Here is a 20,441-nt window from a genome sequence, read left to right as displayed (position 1 = left end):
CATTAGTCAACCACACTTCATGCGATAGATTTACATTAGATTTCTAGTTGATTGTCTTAGTCAACTGACCCATAGTTGACATTATAGTTTGCCTACTTATTTGACTCAAGCTCATCCAAGGACCGAGTTTGCCTAAGTTAAATTCTACCCTTGCCCAATTACATTAACTCAACTGTCTTTCCATCTCTAATAGTCTTTCGCTAAATTTCTCACTTGATGGATACACCAAGTCGTCGAACTTCCTTCTTGTATCATCCTCATTGCTCTACCAATATACTCTTTCATCAAACTCCTCATCCTTCATGCTCACTTATGTCTTCTTCTCTCCGGGCACAACTTAAATGCTCCGCATCCTGTGGTCTCAGATTTCTCATATCACCATTCTCTTATTTAACTCAGATCTTGAGCCACAAAACACTCCATTTAGAGACACAAATCAATTCACAATACAAAGTCTAACTTTGCTCAAACATCAAAACTCGTAATCACACCAAACCACTAATGATTCCAACATATTTGTTCTTCGACCTTTTATGTGCTAATCATTATTCCAAAAGTTAATAACCGTCCGTGATTTATCTCCTCCGTATTGGCCCTGAGACGGATTGACGGAGAGGCTAGGGACGAGCGTATTCACCTTTTATCATCATATTTGTTCCTCGGCCTAAGATGTCTTGACTCAGTCATCAATAAACTAATTTCCACGTTAATAGACTCAACTAAACCACAAACCTTGAACAAAGTTTAGAATTACCAAACCATTAGTTGTTCCTCGACTTGAGATGTGTTTACTCAGTCATCAATAAACTAATTTCCACATTAATAGACTCAACTAAACCACAAACCTTGAACAAAGCTTAGAATTTTGAGTTTCCCAACTGACTTACTATTTCCATTAGTTGACTCAATCATCAATCAATTAGATCAAATTGATTATTTTCAACTAATCATCCTAGTGATTGTGTCTCACCCAAGTTAAGAACTATCCTCAATCGAGTACATGTGCTCTCAACTCATCATAAATCCATCTCTGCCACAAAATTATCTCCTCTCTATCTTTTTCACTCTCAAATGTACCTGTGCCCTTAGCTCCTTCCTCGTGCCATCTTTCATAATCTACTTGCGTACTCTGTCTACCAGCCAACACCAAGTCGTCTCCGTCTCCATATGTACATCCACTAAGTCCTATATAACTCAAACACACTTATCAAACAAAATCACATGCCCCAACTTAGACATTTTATCCATACATCAAAATCCAAAGTAAAACTCGAACACTTGAGGCATGATTACAGTGACAAAATTGAGATATAGACATATAGTTAGTTCAATCATCTTGCCTAACTATAGAGAAATAAAGTCCTCAACAAAAACCAGATCTCGTACCATCTGTCATACACAAACCCACCGAAGGCCAGACACGGAATAAACAGACTCACTCACAGTTACAATATACAAGGCATATGTTGTCCAACTGTCCTTCAAGCTTCATCCTGTTCAAATGAATTGGGTACGAACAAGAAATAATCATGTGCAAAAACCAAGAAAAAAGTCAAATAACACAACTTGTTGCTACAACTGGAATCAAACATCTCTCAACAATTTCACAGAAAAAAACTTAAGAAGAACACTGAACAAGCCATAGGTACAAAGTATAAAGCCTTGCCTTCTAGTTCCTGGCAGAGCTGAAAATGGATGAAAAGAAAATAGAAACATATGGGAAAATAAAAAACATCAGTTGTGATGGTATCATAGCTTGACCTCAACATCCACACCTGCAGGAAGGTCAAGCTGCATTAGCGAGTCAATTGTTTGGGCGGTTGGATACAAGATGTCAATTAGCCGTTGGTGAGTCCGAATCTCAAAATGGAACCGAGCATCCTTGTGAACATGGGGTGACTTAAGGACACAATAGACTCTCCTCTTTGTGGGAAGGGGCACTGGGCCCATGGTCTTTGCATTGGTTGTTCGGGCAGCTTCAAGTATTTGCTTGCACGAATCCTCAATCAGTGACACCCAGTAGGACCTCAATTTGATTCTTATTTTCTGTTTCGGTGCCATCTGGTAATAGAAGTTCACAAGACATCTATACTTAGATTGATAGCCAAAAGAGAAGGTTAGTTAGAAATTAACCCTTACTATAGAAATTCAGACATCCAAGTCAAATTTAATAAAATCAAAGACAAGAGCTGTCAAGGAGTCTTAGTATGTACATTAAATTCCAAAAGATTATTTTCTAGATCAGCAATCAAACCAAAATGCAAGTGACTTATTCAGAATAACTCAACAATCATTGTTTAGCTCAACACGCTCAATTAGATTAAGGAACCACATTTTTTAGTTAGATTGTCTTCACAAAGACCAAGGAGAGAGGGGATGGTACAAAAGACCACGGCTCATTGTCACTGACACAAAGCCAAAAAGGTTAAATACGTAGATTGAGCTCAACTCCATCAGAATACATCCACTGTGGGTGTATTTCCAAAGAATGTTGATCCTACTGTACATTAAAAATGCAAGAAATACTCAAATATAGTGCCATCTTGCAAAAAAGGAACTCAAATCAACTAAGTCTCATCGATCAGAAAACTATTTCACACGTTTTGCTGAGTTGAAGCATTGTGTAACTCCACCATAGAACTATCCAAGCAATAGTTTCAGCATTTCTGTAACTAAAATACATTGAGTCATTCTAATGGACATCTACTGTTCTACAGATCTGTTGATCAGAAAACTAGTATGCAAACAAATATATAAGAACCTTAAGAGTTCCTAGTTTTCTTGGTGGAATAAAGCATTATGGCCTTCTTATTTATCAGGCTTCAAAAATATCTACCTTTGGTCATGTTTTGTTGCTTCTACTACACAAGGGAGATCAAGATGCACCAAATTCAAACCTGAAAGACTTTGGGAACCTAATAGGAAAGGCAAAATCTTGTTTCATATGTAGGAAATTTAAGGGAAAAATCCTCCAAATAAGGCGCTTTTGTATCACAGACCAAGAGTTGTGAGTACTAAGTTGGATATCTTATGATACCTACAGCAGTTCGTACGGGGACAGAGCGTCATGCTTATGTGGCCTATTTCAAGAAGCTTTTGGTTATACTAAGTACGAGTTCAATGTGGCTCCTTACTCATGGATCAGCTCCCAAACCCTCTGACCAGTATGGCCTCCTGAGCTCCTCATCCAACTCGGCTACCTAAGCTCTTAGTCTAGTTCGGCCTTTTGAGTCCATCTAGCTTAGCTCGGCTACTCAAGCTCTCGATTCAGTAAGGGTATCAGGTTGATGTGACCCACAACCCTAGTAATAGTCCCTCCTTCATGACCCGCCATATCAGGCCAACATTGGCTGAGCAATAAGCACTATCATCATTAATAACAATTAAACTAAGAAACGACTGAAGCAGCCAGAACAGCCATCTTTTCCCAGAGATCGTGGTCACAAACTTAGTAGACTTCTCACGTCACTTGTAAGTATTTAGGTGATGTGGCTCGCCCTGCTGTGATCTGGGTGGGTTCTGACCAGTAGAACACCTTCTTCCCCCCATCCGGGCTGCCTCAAGGCTTGCGCATCAACATGGATTAGCAGGCACCAGCGATGACCAACATGACCTCTCTAGCGCTCAAGTTAGTCCAAAACCACAAGAGGAAATGAGAAGAAAGCGAGCCTGCATGCTTGAGAGCGCGTATCCGGGTTTTCTCCTTTACCAACCTTTTTTATACTGGGGTGCGACCACCCACATAGGATGCCACCTCAACTTGTGTCTGGCCTGATTGACGGGGCTGTCCCAAGTAGTAGAGGCGACAGCATCAGCACCATATGCCTGCTACCGTCTAGACATCCACCGCGAGTCATGTTCATGCCCTCTGGCATGTCAGTGACGGGTATTGGCATTTTGGCTGACGATCGCAGTTGTCAAGAATGGTCGGGGTTCTAGTTTTGCGGTATCTGGCTTGATGGGGATGTTCTTGGTCAAGGATGTTCTCAAAATGTGAGTTATTACATGAATGTTCTCAATCGGGGATGTTCCCAAAGTGTGTTAGTTGCTGTGGGGCCAATCGGACATGTTCCCAAAGCGTATAAGCTGTTGTAGGGATGTTCCAGATCAGGGATGTTCCAAATAAACCGTCCCGGACAAGACCCCCAAGTATATCATTAGGTATGGGCATCATCTGTTGGTGCGGGAAGCATCCGACGATCGAACCTTAGTTTTGATAATGGCAAAGGATTCAAAGTTAAGTTAGTGTGTGATCTAACATGTTTGAATGAGTGTTTCAGGAAAGTCCTAGCTGCGGTTAGGCAGGTGAAAAACCCTAAGGGGTGGTAACCTTAGGTCCTAGGGGGCGGTAACCCTAGGTGAGGGAAAACCCTAAGGGGCGGCAACCTTAGGTCCTAGGGGACGGTAACCCTAGGTGAGGGAAAACCCTAAGGGGCGGCAACCTTAGGTCCTAGGGGGTGACAACCCTAGGTGGAGAAAAACCCTAGGGGGCGGTAACCCTAGGTCCTAGGGGGTGGTAACCCTAGACGGAAAGTCCAGTCGGTATGGAGGACCGGACTGGCATCAGGTAATCTCTCCTGAGGGGAGTAGGTGAGGACGCGTTCCCCGTAGAGAGAACAGTAGGCGTCGGGTCGACCTAGGATTTCCGGTTGGAAATCCGAAGTCAGACTCGAACAGTCCGAAGACTGTCAGCTCTTTTTCACTTATGAATTATCAGATTCTAACATTGTCTTGCAGGGTATGCAATTGCTCGGACTAACCTTATTTTGCAGGAGAAGCGGCTCCTGGAAAAAGGAGGTCCGGGCGCCCGGAAGTCCGAGCGCCCGGAGGTCCGAGCGCCCGGGACCAACTTTTATCCCTTGCGCGACTTCACCACGTGGAGCAACCTAGTTGGCTGGCCACGTCACACTCCAGGCGCCCGGAACCTCATATAAAAGGAGGATTGAGGTGCAACTTTAAAACAACAATCTTCTAAACATCTTCTAAGCAATCTCTGTGCGACAAGCTACTAACGTCTCAACTCAGAAGTGCTGCAACGACAACCCGGAGCTTCAGTTTTAGTCTTTTTATTGTCGGTACAATATTATTTACTGCTTAAATTGTACTTAGCTTGTAATAGCTTTTACGAATTATAATTGTTGCCCATCGGAAGCGATCAAGGATCGCGGGCCTTCGAGTAGGAGTCGTCACAAGGCTCCGAACGAAGTAAATCCTTCGTGTCCACTTTATTTACTTTCCGCTGCGTTATTTCTGAACAAGCTTTTACGATTTCGAAAAACGAAATAGCTACGAGCGCTATTCACCCCCCCACCCCCCTCTAGCGCTGTCGATCCATCAATTGGTATCAGAGCGGGGTCATTTTGAATCGGTGCAACCACCATTCAAAATATTTTTTCGTGGTATTTTTTAGATTTTCAGAGTCGATTAGAATTTAGCCTCATAGCTATATTCTAATTCTTTTTCCCTCGAATCGATTTTTCTCGGAATTGATGCAACACCACCCGAGTTCGTGATCCATTTGTTTTCCTTCCGCACTACTAAGCCAGGACCAAGTCCTGGGACATTTTGTTGGTTGTTTTTCGTTTTAGGTTAATCTGAAATGGCCCTTCAAGAAGGCTACAGTACAGCCCGCCCTCCGCTATTCACTGGAGACGACTTCGGGTACTGGAAGGGTCGGATGGAGGCATATCTCCAGACTCACTTTGAAGTCTGGATGATTGTCAAAACCGGATTCCAATTACCATCTGATAGCGCCGGCAAACCACTACCGTACGAGGACTGGGATGCATCTTTGATCAAGAAGGTGGAAGCTAATGCCAAGGCAACCTGTACCCTCCAGTGTGGTCTATCAAAAGAAGAACTCAACCACGTCGGCCCCTTCAACAGTGCCAAAGAATTGTGGGAGAAGCTAATTGAACTTCACGAAGGGACATCCGACACCAAAGTAAGTAAAAGAGACTTAATTTTTAATAAATTATTTAACATCAAATTGCAGGAAGGTGAAACAGCTGCCCAACTCCATGCCCGGATTCAAGATCTGCTCAATGGTCTTCATGCAATTGGACAGAAGGTAGACAACCGGGACATCATAAGGTATTCTCTAAACGTCTTTCCAAGGAACACCTTGTGGACATCCATGGTAGATGCCTACAAGGTCTCCAAGGACTTATCTACCGTTAAAATAGATGAACTTTGTCAAGAATTCGAACTTCACGAACAGACTAATGCACGCCCGACCGAGAAAGGGTTGGCTTTGGTTGCAGGAACAGGGAGATCGCGTGAGTCAAAAATCAAGCGAAGAACCGAACCTGAGTCAGAAGAAGAACCAGATTCGGAAGACGATAATGAACTTACAACCGAGATAGTCAACTTAGTAAAGAAGCTCTGCAAAAAGAAGGGCTTCAACAAAAAGGATCTCAGAAAAGTCATCCAGTCTAAAGAAGCCCAGCCAAGCTCGAAGGTTAAATTCGAAGTGACCTGCTACGGGTGCAATCAAAAGGGTCACATCAAGGCAAATTGCCCGAACCAGAAGGATTCAAAGAAACCCAAAAGAAAGAAGGCATTGAAGGCAACATGGGACGAGTCTTCTTCCGAGGAATCCGACGACGAAGAACTGGAACAGACGAACTTTCTCGCCTTGACAGCCAAGGACTACACCAACGGATCCAGAAATGAGGACGAATCGGAAGCCGAGTCCGAGAGAAGCCACGGATCCGCATCCATTTCCGAAGGGCCGAACCCCTCTGTAAGTAAAAGTCGTTTATATAGTTTAATTAATTATTTAATGCATAAAGCAGCTAAGTCCAAGATTCGAATCAAAGCGCTTCTAAAGGAGGTAACACTCCTTAAAGAAACGCCTAACAACGAATCCTTAACTAATCAAGTTCAGACTGGAACCTCAACTCAAGTTCAAAAACTTGAGGAAGAGAATTCCAATCTGAAAAGTCAAGTCAAGGATTTGAAAACAACCCTAGAGCGATTTTCCTTGGGATCCAAGAATCTTGACTTGATTCTTGGAACTCAAAGGGCAATCTACAATCGAACTGGACTAGGATATAAAAAGAAATATAAATCTTACCTATCCTTAATAAACAAACCAAATAGTAAATCAGTCCAAGCTTGGGTTGCCAAGTCCAATCTGATCAATCAAGTAAGACTTGGACATTACTGGGTTCCTAAGGATCAAATACATTACCTCGATAAACCTTATCGAGGCTATGATCCAGGTGGAGCTAGCAGAAAAACAATTAAAATTAATAATTCAAATTCAAATTCAAAATTCGTAATTAAAATTTAAAATTCAAACTCAAAATTCGTAATTAAAACTTAAAATTCAAATTCAAAAATCGTAATTACGAAAATTTAAAATTCAAATTCAAAATTCGTAATTAAAACTTAAAATTCAAATTCAAAAATCGTAATTACGAAAATTTAAAATTCAAACTCAAAATTCGTAATTAAAATTTAAAATTCAAATTAAAAAATTCGAAATTAATTATTAATCAAATAGAAGGAGGGTCCAGAATAGCTGGCAACTCCGATATCTATTTACCCGACAGGGTAACCGAACTTAATCTACCCGAAACGGGTAAACAAGAGTAGATTACCTGGATGGGTAAATAAGGATAGATTAAAAAGGGTTAGAGTTAACCTGAAACACAGTACTGGTGAAGTTTTTGGATGATAGTAAGTTAGGAAAGCTTGGGCATCGCATGTCTAGGAAGATATGGCTTCGACCTGGTGCATTTGGCCAAGTGGAACTGACCGAAGCTACCCTTAAATGGATCCTAACTAGTTAGACCAAGGTTTAATATTAAGTTCAATGGGTAGGACTATTTGGAAAACCTCGAAGGCATGGTTACTTTAATGAGTTCCTTGTGACTCACCATAACCCAGAAGTTTATCCAAAGAATGCTTACTTGTTGAACCCAAAGCTAAACCTGAATCTAACACAAAGTTAAACCAGACCCTTAAATTGAACCTCAATTCATCTCACAAAAATTATAGGATTCCTTGATTGAAAATTCAGATCGGGTGAGATGACTAAGTAATTAAAAACAAACTGATAATTAATTGAAATTCAAATTAATTTCAAAATTACTTCAAAACTTAATTTTTAAAATTCATTTAAAAAATCTTTTAAAAATTATTTTGAAAATAATTTTAAAATTCATTTAAAAAATCTTTTAAAAATTATTTCGAAAATCGTTTTAAAATTCATTTAAAAAATCTTTTAAAAATTATTTTGAAAATCATTTTAAAAATTCATTTAAAAGTCCTTTAAAAATTATTTTGAAAATCATTTTAAAATTCCTTTAAAAGTCCTTTAAAAATTATTTTTGAAAAGCATTTTAAAATTCCTTTAAAAGTCCTTTAAAAATTATTTTGAAAATCATTTTAAAAATTCCATTAAAAATCTTTTCAAAATTAATTAAAAATCTTTTAAAATTTAATTTCAAAATTTCTTGAAAAATCTTTTTAAATCATTTAAAACCGAATTTTAAAAATTCTTTAAAAATTATTTTTTAAAAAAAAACTCTTTTAAAAATCATTTAAAATTATTTGAAAATCCGTTTCAAAAATCTTTTGAAAATGCATTTCAAAATCAAATTATGATTTTTAATTAATTTCATAATGTTATTCAATTAATTTAAAAGGGTTTAAAAATCTTTAATTCTCAAATCATATTATAAAATTATGATTGCAAATGTTAACTCCATCTCACGTTCACTCATATGCTAAACATGCTTGTTTATCTAGGATGAGTGAGATGGAAAGATAGGAAAATTGTTTTTTAACCTCTCATGCTTGGACTCCTGAACTCAAAGAATTTATTAAGGCATTTATTAAGAGGAAGTGATTTTAAATTGGTTTTAAAATTAGTTTTTCGTTAAAATAAAATTTTAACTTGACCTCAAAATTAAAAAACTAATTTTTACTCATCTTCAAAAAATTAAGGTTATTCTTAACTTAACTTTAAAATTGAAATTATTTATGACCTGGCTTTTAAATTATAACTCTTCTAGAATGTTTTCAAAGCTAAGCCTTTATGTAAAACCTCTTTAAGCTAAGTACTTAATCAAGTCTTCTTTAACTAAGCTTAGTTAGACTACACTCTAAACTTAGCTATTTGGCAAGAAGTTTTCTCAAGGCAATCATTTTTAAGCTGAATATATAGCTAAGTATTTTCAAAATTAGCTAAGTGTCTCTCAAAGCAATTGTTTTCACATGCTAAGTTTTGCTGAAAATGCTAAGTATTTTCTAAAGCATTCTCAAAATTTCATCAAAACAATTATCTTCATAAGTCTTTTTAAAACTAAGTCTTTTTAAGGTTAAATACTTAACAAAACTATTATCTTCATAAGTTTAGCTAAGTCTTTGATAAAAGTATTTTTTCTTAGCTAAACTGAGTCTTGATCAAATTTTTTTTGCTAAACTCCCTCTTTAAAAACTAAGAAATTAAAGTGTTGTGATATCACAAACATTTGTTTAGTTACTTGTTAAAGACAAAAATAACCTTATCTTAGCTAAAAGTATCTCTCAAACTAAAGGAAATGGAAATATTAAGATTAAGCATGCTTGTACTTAAGGGATCTGATACCTGATCAAAACAAATCTTAACTCATGCTTGGATCTTAGGGCTCTGATACCTTACTAAAACAAAATTTGTAAACTATTAAACACTAAGGTTAACGCTTCTCCTTTACCTTAAGTATCTTTGCAATTCATTTATCTTAAACAGCTTTTTAAAAAACTTTTTCAAATTTACGACTTTCAAGTCTCTTCTATTTAAAATTTTTTTTAATAGAAAACTCACTAAGTTAAAAAGAGCTGAATATATCACAAAGAAACATATCCTCTAAACTATTTTCCTTAGCCAAATTTTGAAAAATATTGCTATTCTAAGGTGTTACCTTTCACTTGCTCCTTGCCTAAGTTAAAATGTTTTCTGCTAAATTCTGTCTTGAAAAATTAAGTTTTTCAAAACTAGCTCATTTTTGATATATGGCAAAGGGGGAAAGTAGAGAAATTCAATTCAAAGAAGGAAATAAAAATAGAAATTCAAATTCAAAGAAAGAGTAGAGAAATTCAAAGAAAATACTTTAAAGGGAGCTTGTATTAAGGGGGAGCTATGTTTATGCTCATCTTGCTATCACGCTTATCTTGTGTCTTGTGCTTATACATAACAGCATATTTCTTTTACTTAACATTGAATTTCGGTTGTCATTATCAAAAAGGGGGAGATTGTTGGTGCGGAAAGCATCCGACGATCGAACCTTAGTTTTGATAATGGCAAAGGATTCAAAGTTAAGTTAGTGTGTGATCTAACATGTTTGAATGAGTGTTTCAGGAAAGTCCTAGCTGCGGTTAGGCAGGTGAAAAACCCTAAGGGGTGGTAACCTTAGGTCCTAGGGGGCGGTAACCCTAGGTGAGGGAAAACCCTAAGGGGCGGCAACCTTAGGTCCTAGGGGGTGGCAACCCTAGGTGGAGAAAAACCCTAGGGGGCGGTAACCCTAGGTCCTATGGGGTGGTAACCCTAGGCGGAAAGTCCAGTCGGTCTGGAGGACCGGACTGGCATCAGGTAATCTCTCCTGAGGGGAGTAGGTGAGGATGCGTTCCCCGTAGAGGGAACAGTAGGTGTCGGGTCGACCTAGGGTTTTCGGTTGGAAATCCGAAGTCAGACTCGGACAGTCCGAAGACTGTCAGCTCTTTTTCACTTATGAATTATCAGATTCTAACATTGTCTTGCAGGGTATGCAATTGCTCGGACTAACCTTGTTTTGCAGGAGAAGCGGCTCCTGGAAAAAGGAGGTCCGGGCGCCCGGGACCAACTTTTATCCCCTGCGCGACTTCACCACGTGGAGCAACCTAGTTGGCTGGCCACGTCACACTCCAGGCGCCCGGAAAGGCCCCAAGCGCCCGGAACCTCATATAAAAGGAGGGTTGAGGTGCAGCTTTAAAACAACAATCTTCTAAACATCTTCTAAGCAATCTTTGTGCGACAAGCTGCTAACGTCTCAACTCAGAAGTGCTGCAACGACAACCCGGAGTTTCAGTTTTAGTCTTTTTATTGTCGGTACAATATTATTTACTGCTTAAATTGTACTTAGCTTGTAATAGCTTTTACGAATTATAATTGTTGCCTATCGGAAGCGATCAAGGATCGCGGGCCTTCGAGTAGGAATCGTCACAAGGCTCCGAACTAAGTAAATCCTTCGTGTCCACTTTATTTACTTTCCGCTGCGTTATTTCTGAACAAGCTTTTACGATTTCGAAAAACGAAATAGCCACGAGCGCTATTCACCCCCCCCCCCCCTCTAGCGCTGTCGATCCATCATCATCCAAAGATTCAGAATCTCTCCTCACAATTTCTACTCTGCTGTTGCTTCCATTACCCCCTAATGACTTGAGCATCAAAGAGCTTTGTCAAACAACTCCAACGCCCTCTAACATTTGTTCTAGTGTTCGCAAGTCGTGCTACACCATCCCAATCTGATTATGAGGTGCCAATCAGGCAACATACCCTCTTCGGCATTTACCTCACTGGAAAGCCCCACATCCTCATTGCCACCTCAACATCCAACTCGATAATCAATTTCTACCGCATCATTTTGGTGTCGTTTGTGGAAAATTGAGTGGATCAAGTGCAAACATTGAAATTGTAACGACAAGAGCAAATCCAGAATACCCCGGGTCTTCCATGAGCGGATACGACCAATCCCTTCCAAATAACTCGAAGAGAGCAGCAAGACTCCTCACCCTGGCTCAAATAACCCAAGTTTTTTTCCGGGGGAGGGGAGGTAGTTCTCTGAAGGTGAACCGCTCAGCACCCTCCCTCTTCAAATGCTTGAGACGGCGAGCGAGAACCTCAAATTGAGCTGCCTCAGGATTTCATGGTCTAGAGGGCTCAAAGTGGCCAAACTCACCCGAACGACCAAGTGTATGTGTATATATATAAATGGCAAGCGAGAACCTCAAATTGCGCTGCCTCAGGATTTCATGGTCTAGAGGGCTCAAATGGCCAAACTCACCCGAACGACCAAGTGTGTGTGTGTGTGTGTATATATAGCGTACAGCTAACCCATCTAATTACATTGATAGTGGAGGAAGTTCTCTGAGGTGAACCGCTCAGCACCCTCCCTCTTCGAATGCCTGGGATGGCGAGCGAGAGCCTCAAATTGAGCTGCCTCAGGATTTCATGGTCTAGAGGGCTCAAAGTGGCCAAACCCACCCGAACGACCAAGGAGATCAATAAGGTGACTTTCAATAAGCCTACAAGCAAATGAGAGAAGTCGCATTATGCAAGTGAACTCCCTTCTCGGCAAGAGTTCTTGCCAAAGAGTTACTGACCACCTTCAGGTGTGGCAATGGTTCCTTTGACCTAGAAGACCACTTGTGTCGATTCGAGAATCTTATCCTCTTACACCATTATCTAAAGTGAACTATCTAGTCTTCCTTATAACTCTAGTCAGACTGGCTTAGCAATGGATTAACACATTGAAGCCCCACACAATTCTATCCTGTCCTTTGAGGACTTATGCTTGGCATTCTTACATCATTTTGCTAGCAGCAAGAAACACCAGAAGGCCCCCTTATTCAATTTGAAGGAGGGGCATGAGTTACGTTGGGGATACTAACCAACTCGAGAGGGATTGTTTGAGCCAGGGTGCAGTGGGGCCCAACACCAAAAGGTCCCTTTTGCCACTCGAGAGGTACTAACCAACGCCTTCTCCTAGGGCCTCCAAGAGGGGAATTCTTCAAATCCTTGGCACTCAGCTACGACAAACTCTTCAGGCAAGTTGAGAAATATATTAACATTGAGGAGGCTCAACAACTGAAAAGAAAAGAGCATAAGCCAATTGCTTGACCTTCCAGGAGGATAGAAAAAGGGACAGAATCTCAACAACCACCGAGGATTGAGCCTTGTGGACATCTCACCACTTGTACACCCTTAAGTTTGTCCAAGGAAAGGGCGTTGCAAATCTACAATGAGAATCTAGTCTTACAATGACCCTCGAGTTTTAGGAAAGGACCTAAGAGGCCTTCGTTTGACCTATTTTGCTCTTCCATCATCGATATGGCCATGCTACTCATGATTGTTAGCAACAACAAATCAGTCGGGAGATAGAGCATGTTATCATATAAGGCCCCTCTCTGTTTAGAGAGGTATTCCCTGGAAAAAGGTCAAGTAGTGTAGCGTCCGAGATCCCTAAGGATGGACACAGGTTCGCAAAGAGTCCATGCCTGAGAACGACGTGACTCACCTTCTCGAGAAGAAAGGATAACACTGAGGAAGGGGTTGGATGCTACAATCATCCCACACTTGGGATCATCGGCATGATCTCAAGAGATTGACAAGACATGGACATTGAGGATGTATTCTTTACTCTTTGTTACTTGAGATATTTACTCCAAGAATGTGCTTAGTATTAATTTTGAAAATAAGGGTTCACTTATACGTAGATATTTATGTTCTCACCCATTAGGCTTGTGAGTTAGGAATTGAGTCTTCTATAATCTCTACTTGATCTCTCCCCAATTTTAAAGGTTTGGCCAAGTTGTAGGACTGAGTTTCCAACTCTCTACTTGAACTCAAAAGTTTGCCTAGGTTATGGAATCGAGTCTTTCCTACTATCTCTCCTTGGCCTCAAAAGTAAACCCAAATTAAATAATCAAGTCTTCTCTCCAACCTTAGAGGTTCGCCCAAGTTGCGGGATCGAATAAATTATCTCTCCACGACCTTAGAGGTTCACCCAAGTCACAGGATCAAGTTTCCAACTATTTCTCCCTGATCTTAAGGGTTCTCCCAAGTCATGGATCAAGTCTTTTATCCCTCCCTTAGGTCGCGGGATCGAATCTTCTGTCTCCCCTGCCTGACCTTAGAGGTTCACTCAAGTTGTGAGATCGAGTCTTGTATTGCTCAAGACCTCAAGGTTCACACGAGCCTTAGGATCAAGTTTACTATGATCTCTCCATGGCCTCAAAGGTTCGCTCAAGTCGCGAGAGTTTCTTACAATCTTTCCATGACATTAGAGGTTCACCCATGTTGCGGAATCGAGTCTACTATCTCTCACAAACCTCAAAGATTCACTATCACGTTTTCTACTATCTCTCCTTGACTTAAGAGGTTCGCCAAGATCTTGGGATCAAGTTTTCTATCTCTTCCCGGCCTCAAATGTTCACCATGTTGCGGAACCGAGTCTACTATCTCTCACAAACCTCAAAGATTCACTATCACATTTTCTACTATCTCTCCTTGACTTTAGAGGTACGCCAAGATCTTGGGATCAAGTTTTCTATCTCTTCCCGGCCTCGAATGTTCACTAGGTTGCAGGATTGAGTCAATTATTTCTCCCCAACCTCAGAGGTATACCCAAGTCACAAGATTGAGTTTCCTACAACCTCACTCTGAGTTCACCCAAATTGCTGGATCAAGCCATGTATCTCTCCTCGGCGTCAGAGGTTTGCCTAGGTTGTAGGATCAAATCTTTTATATCTCCACGACCTCGAAGGCTTGCCTATGTTGCGAAATCGAATATTTTATCTCAACTTGACCTCTGAGATTCACCCAAGTCGCAAAATCGACTTTTTATGTCCCCGACCTCCAAGGTTCGCCCAGGTTGCGAGATCATGTTACTATATCTCCTCTCACCAATCTCAAAGGTTCACATGGTCAGAGGATCATGTTTTCCATCTCTCTACGATTTAGAAGTTCACACAAACCATGGAATTGAATCTATTTTCTCTCCAACATCATAGATTCACCCAAGTCATAGGATCAAGTTTCCTACTATCTCTCCCCAACGGCAGAGGTTCGCCCAGGTCACAAGATCTCAAGTTTAATATTTCTCCCTCTCTCCCTAACCTCATAAGTTCGCCGGGTCACGAGATTGAATATTTTATCTCTCCAGACAAGAGTTTTGCCTAGTTCACAAGATTGAGTTTCTTACTCTCTCTCTGGGTCATAAGATCGAGATATTTATCCCTCCCTAAACTCACAGGTTCGCCTAGGCTGCAGAATCGAATTTCCTACAATGACTCCCCAACTTTAGAAGTTCACCTACATCGCAGGATTAAGTTTGTTATCTCTCCTCGACCTCAAAAGTTTCACCCACATCACAAGATCAAATCTTTTATCTAACCCGGACCTTCGAGGTTCAACTAAATCATGGATCGAGTTTATTATCTCCCTAACCTCAAAGGTTTACCCAGGTCACAACATCGAGATTCCTATTATCTTAGAGATTCTCCATATAGTGGGATCGAGTCTTCTATCTCTCTTCGACATGAGAGGTTCACCTAGGTTAAGGATTTGAGTTTCCTACTATGTCTTCGTGACTTCTGAGGTTCGCTAAGGTCACGAGATCAAGTCTTCTCTCTCTCTCAAACCTCAGTGGTTGACCCAAATCGCGGGATCGAGTCTTTTATCTCTTTGACCTCATAGGTTCCTCCATGTCGCAGGATTGAATTTCCTACTAACTCTCTTCAACCTTAAAGTTCGCAAGATTAAGTTTTCTATCCCTCCCTAACCTCAAAGGTTCACCTACGTTACAGGAGCAAGCTTTCTTTCATCTCTCCCGGACCTTAAATATTTCTCAGGTTGCAAGATCGAATCCTCTGTCTCTCCTCGACCTCAGGAGTTTATCCATATTGTTAGATCAAGTTTCCAACTCTCTCTCTCTCCAACCTTACAGGTTTGCCTAAGTCATAGGATCAAATCTTTTCTCTCCTTGATCTCTAAGGCTCACTAAGGTTGGGAGATCAAGTATCTCTCCCTGACTTTAGAGGTTCACGCAAGTCACAGGATTAAATTTCTTACTATCTCTCCTCGACATTAGAGATTCACCAAGGTCGTAGGTCGAATATTATTTCGTAGACGTTAGAGGTTCCCTGAGGTTCACTTAGGTTGCGGGATCAAGTCTTCTATCTCTCTCTGAACTCAAAGGTTCTCCCAAATCGCAAAATCAAGTCTTCTATCTCTCCCTAATGTCGAGGGTTCCCCAGGTTACACAATCGAGTCACATATCTCTCCCTAACCTTAAGGTTCACTCAATTCGCAAGATCGAGTTTTCTATATATATATATCTCTCTCTCTCTCTGACCTTAGAGGTTCACCCAAGTTGGTTGCAATATCGGGTCTTCTATCTCTCCTTGACTTCATAGGTTCGCACAAGTTGCAAGATTAAGTCTTCCATCTCTCCTCAAACTCAAAGGTTCATCTAGGTCGCAAGATCAAGTTCCTATTATCTCTCCTACCTCAGAGATTCACCAAATTGTGAGATCGAGTTCAATTATCTCTCTGGTTCAAGATTCACATAAAGACTAATTGGCTTGCTCACCCACAATTCAAGTACAATCAAAGATGCATTCATCACAACTTGTCATTTCATTCAAAAATGAGTCCATTACATGGTTCATATAAGTTACAACTATTGCTTTTGCTCAAAATCCTTCTAGGAAATGCTCTCCAAGGCTCAACTACAATCCAGCAAGTCTGTTGGCATTCCATCTAGCGAATAGTCTTGTGTCTTGAATTGAGCTACATACCCCTCAAACTCAAGTTCAAAGAAACGGGGTAGCTAAATCAACTAGGATCTCGTTTGGGTCCGAAGATGGGAGAAGGTCTACCCTCCACTTTTGTTGTGGTTCGTCCTCCCCTATTCAGTGAACCGCTAGTTCAACCTTAGTTCGATCAAGCTCTACCTTAGTAGTCTCCAACTTTATCATAACCTTGGCAAGCTACTTGGAGAGGTGTGCCTCCTGGGCCTTAACGGCTTTAGCCTCCTTCTCCCAGTGCTCGGCGATCTTAGCTCAGTCTCCCAAGACCTTCTATGGTTTGATTATTGCAGATATGCATAATCCTCTTTAGCAACTCCCGATCTAGCACTAACGTCTGTGTGAGCATGCGCTACCCAGAAAGGAATAAAGTTAGTTATCTTAAGGTGTTGCACCAAGTAGCCCAACGACAAGCAACATATCTTTTGGAGGTCTTCCAATGGAGGCAATCTTGGCTGAGCTGAAGAAGGGACACACTTACAGGATCCCCGCATTAGAAGCTCCCTACTCTCCTATTGATCAGATGGTAGGGGCAGGACTTGGCTCTGACATTGAAGGCTTCCCCCTAGAGGATGATGACTAAGGCTCCAAAGGTGCCAACGGGGCTTCCAAAGACTCTTCTACCTGAGAGGGACTTCTAAGATCTCTGAAGCCTCGAAGAGGTGGACTAATGTTGCCTCTTCCATACTAAAGAAGCCCCTTCAGCCTCTCAAATAGAGGTTGAAGCTGGAAGACCGTTAAAGGTCAGTGTCTGCTTGTCGACAGGATCTATCGAAGTTTCTAGGAGGCCACCTTTCTTTCAGAGCTTCTTTAAGGCGACCACTTATGACATCTTCTCCTTTGCATAAATAAAGCAAAGGTCATATCTCAATTGTTAGAATTGCAGGAAACATGAAGATATAGATAACTGCCTAGAGGCATCTTGAGACAACCCATATTAATAAAGTAGGTCCTCTTCGATAAGGACGCTGACGTCAAAAGGCAACCTCAGAGGGTACAAAAATCAGGTGGAAGGTATCCTCATCCTTGAACTTAGTTAAATCTGACATGGGAGGGAAATTCTCCTCCAAGGGATGCAAAACTGAAAAGGAACAAAAGGACGCACAAAAAGGCAAAACTCCTTCCTGTGTTTATATTAGGACGGATAAGCCCCAAAAAATTAAAAGTTGGCTCGAACAGCAATGTAAATCACTCAGACCTCAGACCTCTACAGATAGAAAAAATAATAAAAGATACGGGGTAAGGGGATGACATAGATGCCAAAAGACAATTTGTCCATCTCAGCTAAAAGTTGAAAAAAAAAATTAGGGGTAACTGGCTCAAAGAGATCCTAACGTAGTCATCTACTTGTTGGAAGAAAAGAGAGATCGGGATGCGTAGGTCACCCTCCAACTAACCTACAAATTGGGTAATGGCTCGAAGTATTGGATGATGAGGTCGGTCGCTCAACTTGGGCAATATTACCTCAAAATTTGGAGGAATCCTGTATCCTTCATCGATTGTTATCATAGTATCCTCGGTGCACTAAGTTCTCCAGGTCTCATGTCATGGTCTTTGGGCTGATTCTAAACAAATTTCACCGAAAGCCACCTCAATGGCCCCGATGACTCATTCCCAAAGTCTATTAGTGAGACCAGGAGATCAACCCTAACCCTAGAAGGGCATCTAAAGGTGGTGAATGAAGTACTTCCATTTAATGCAAAGAAAAGGATACTCCTCTATGTTTAGAAGGAAGGTTGACAAAATGCGAACAATGATATGAGTAGTAAACATTTCAAATTACAGGCAGAAGATTCAAAATTGCAAAATGGGCAAACTATCTATCAAAGTCATCCCTCGATTGTCGACTTCTCCGACTCAACCATGCCCCTTTTAGTCCAGCAATGGCCGGCTGACCAGAATGGCCGAGTTGAGTCTCATATACTTCACCTCAATTTGAGGACTAATGATACGGTAAATCGATTTGTTCCAGGTCAATAGGTCATGGTTACATGCTCTATTTCAAGAAGCTTTTGACTATATTAGGTTCATGTGTGGCTTCTTTCTCAGTGTGACAATCTCAGGTTGACATGGTCGGCGACCCCAGTTATGACCCCTCTATAACTGTCGTATCCAGCCAACAATGGTCGAGAAGTTGACGCTATCATCATTAATGATAACTAAATAAGAAATGGTTGAAACGATCAGGGCAAGCCCTCTTTTCCTGGAGATTATAGTCACAATCTATGCAAGCTTCTCAGTTCTCTCACACGTATAAGAGGTACTGAGTATCATCTACAGGTTCAGAATCTCTCCTCACAATTTCTACTGTGCTTTTGCTTCCACTACACTACAGTGAGTTAAGCATCAAAGAGGATTTGCAGAACAACTCCAAAGTCCTCTGACACTTGTTGTAATGTGCACAGATCGCCCTACACCATCCTAATCGAACCACAAACAAGATCCCCACCTTAGCATTCACCTCGCTGGAAAGCTGTGCATCCTCATCACCACCTCAACATCCACCTCGACAACCAATTTCCACTGCATCATTTTATCCTAGTTCCTTAACCATACTAAGACCTTCAACGTGAAATGATTTTTTCAGTAATAATAGCATCAAAAGTAACAATTATATGCTACAACAGAATCAGCCAAAGAGCTGAGTACCTTATCGGTATCCGCCTCGACATCGAAGGAAGGGGCGGCAACAACCGAGTCCTCTTCTACCTAACACACAAAGAACAAACACCTGAAGAAAAACAAAATAGATTTTGCTTCACCGAAGAAGATGAAGTACCTCTGCAGCATCTACGGCTGCGGCTGCGGAGAAGACATGGGAGAACGGAGGCGGACGGGAGCGCAGGGACATAGGAGGGTTCGAACACAAGAGCGGTAGGGAGAGGGTTTGGGGGCGGGAAGAGAGTGAGGCGCGATTGGAGAGCGGAAGGAGGGGCAGTGTCGCGGCGGACAGTGAGGAAGACGTCGCCGCCATGGTTATGGACTCTCCGGCTCGCTCGTGTCCGCTCTATCCTCTCGCGTTATCCGGATGAATATACCATCTTCTTATTAATGTTTTTTATCTGTAAAAATAAATTCAAAATTAAGATAATTAATTTTAATTTTAAAAATAATTTTATGTAAATTAATAATTAACATATTTTAAATTTGTTAAAAATGAAATTAAAATCAAACTAAAATAAGGTTAAGTTGCTTTAAATTTAAAATAACTAGAGTTAATAAATTTAAATTTTCAGAATATTAAATATTTTACAATTTAAAATTGATTTAAAATCTCATGAAATTATAAAAATATATAAGGCAAAAATTAAAAGTCAAAATCCACTCATGAAATTTAACTTGATTAGTCAAATAGAAATTACAATATCTAAATTAATACGTCATGCTACCATCAATGTAAATCAATCTCAATAAGTCTAAAAAGGATTATCTTGTTTCAAACTTTATACAAAATGACACACGACTATAACTAAATTCACATTGTTTAAAACTAATATTCCACATTATATCTATGTTATGTAGACTCATCCCTTCTTAGTGGTTACAAGTTTACACAAATCCAAATAGCTTAGGTCCATTAATGAATTTCGAGCAAAAACTACTAATCTTCTTAGATAAGTCTGACTGGACTCATTTTAGATTATATGGGTTTCTAAGATTGCAAGAAGTCCAACTATACCTTTCATTACTTATTTCGAGCTATCTGGAGGTGCTCTAATGTTTTGCTAACTTTTACCTATAACGGTGTCCTGGTATCTGAGAAATCAAGTCCACGTTCGGCCTAATCTGAATCCAACCAAGTCTATGGTAATGTTAACTCCTGACACCATGCTCACGTTGTTCCTTGATCATAATCAATATTTGACATCATATGTACCTTATCC

General features: G+C 40.5%; 1 protein-coding gene across 1 annotated transcript; it reads right to left on the bottom strand.

The window, feature by feature from the left end:
- Nucleotides 1-1,536: 1,536 nt before the first annotated feature.
- On the bottom strand, nucleotides 1,537-19,581 carry LOC122016871 (cyanelle 30S ribosomal protein S10-like). Its single transcript, XM_042574300.1, has 3 exons — nucleotides 19,337-19,581; nucleotides 19,207-19,266; nucleotides 1,537-2,061 (listed from the first exon to the last, which is right to left on the bottom strand). Exons 1-3 carry the CDS (start codon nucleotides 19,529-19,531, stop codon nucleotides 1,750-1,752), a joined length of 567 nt encoding a protein of 188 aa, XP_042430234.1. The 5' UTR covers nucleotides 19,532-19,581; the 3' UTR covers nucleotides 1,537-1,749.
- Between the last annotated feature and the right edge of the window lie 860 nt (nucleotides 19,582-20,441).

This window comes from Zingiber officinale, chromosome 8B (genome assembly GCF_018446385.1).
Source record: "Zingiber officinale cultivar Zhangliang chromosome 8B, Zo_v1.1, whole genome shotgun sequence".
In the NCBI taxonomy this organism is placed as follows: Eukaryota; Viridiplantae; Streptophyta; class Magnoliopsida; order Zingiberales; family Zingiberaceae; genus Zingiber; species Zingiber officinale.
Note: the sequence above shows the minus strand (reverse complement) of the source record. Positions and strands in the feature narration are given on the sequence as shown.

Excerpts from the sequence above, each read along its gene's own strand:
- LOC122016871 (XM_042574300.1), bottom strand. The coding sequence starts at position 19,531 with ATGGCGGCGACGTCTTCCTCACTGTCCGCCGCGACACTGCCCCTCCTT. Across the intron at positions 19,267-19,336 it reads CAGCCGTAGATGCTGCAGAG|GTAGAAGAGGACTCGGTTGT; the intron begins GTACTTCATCTT and ends TTTGTGTGTTAG. Across the intron at positions 2,062-19,206 it reads TCGAGGCGGATACCGATAAG|ATGGCACCGAAACAGAAAAT; the intron begins GTACTCAGCTCT and ends TTCTATTACCAG.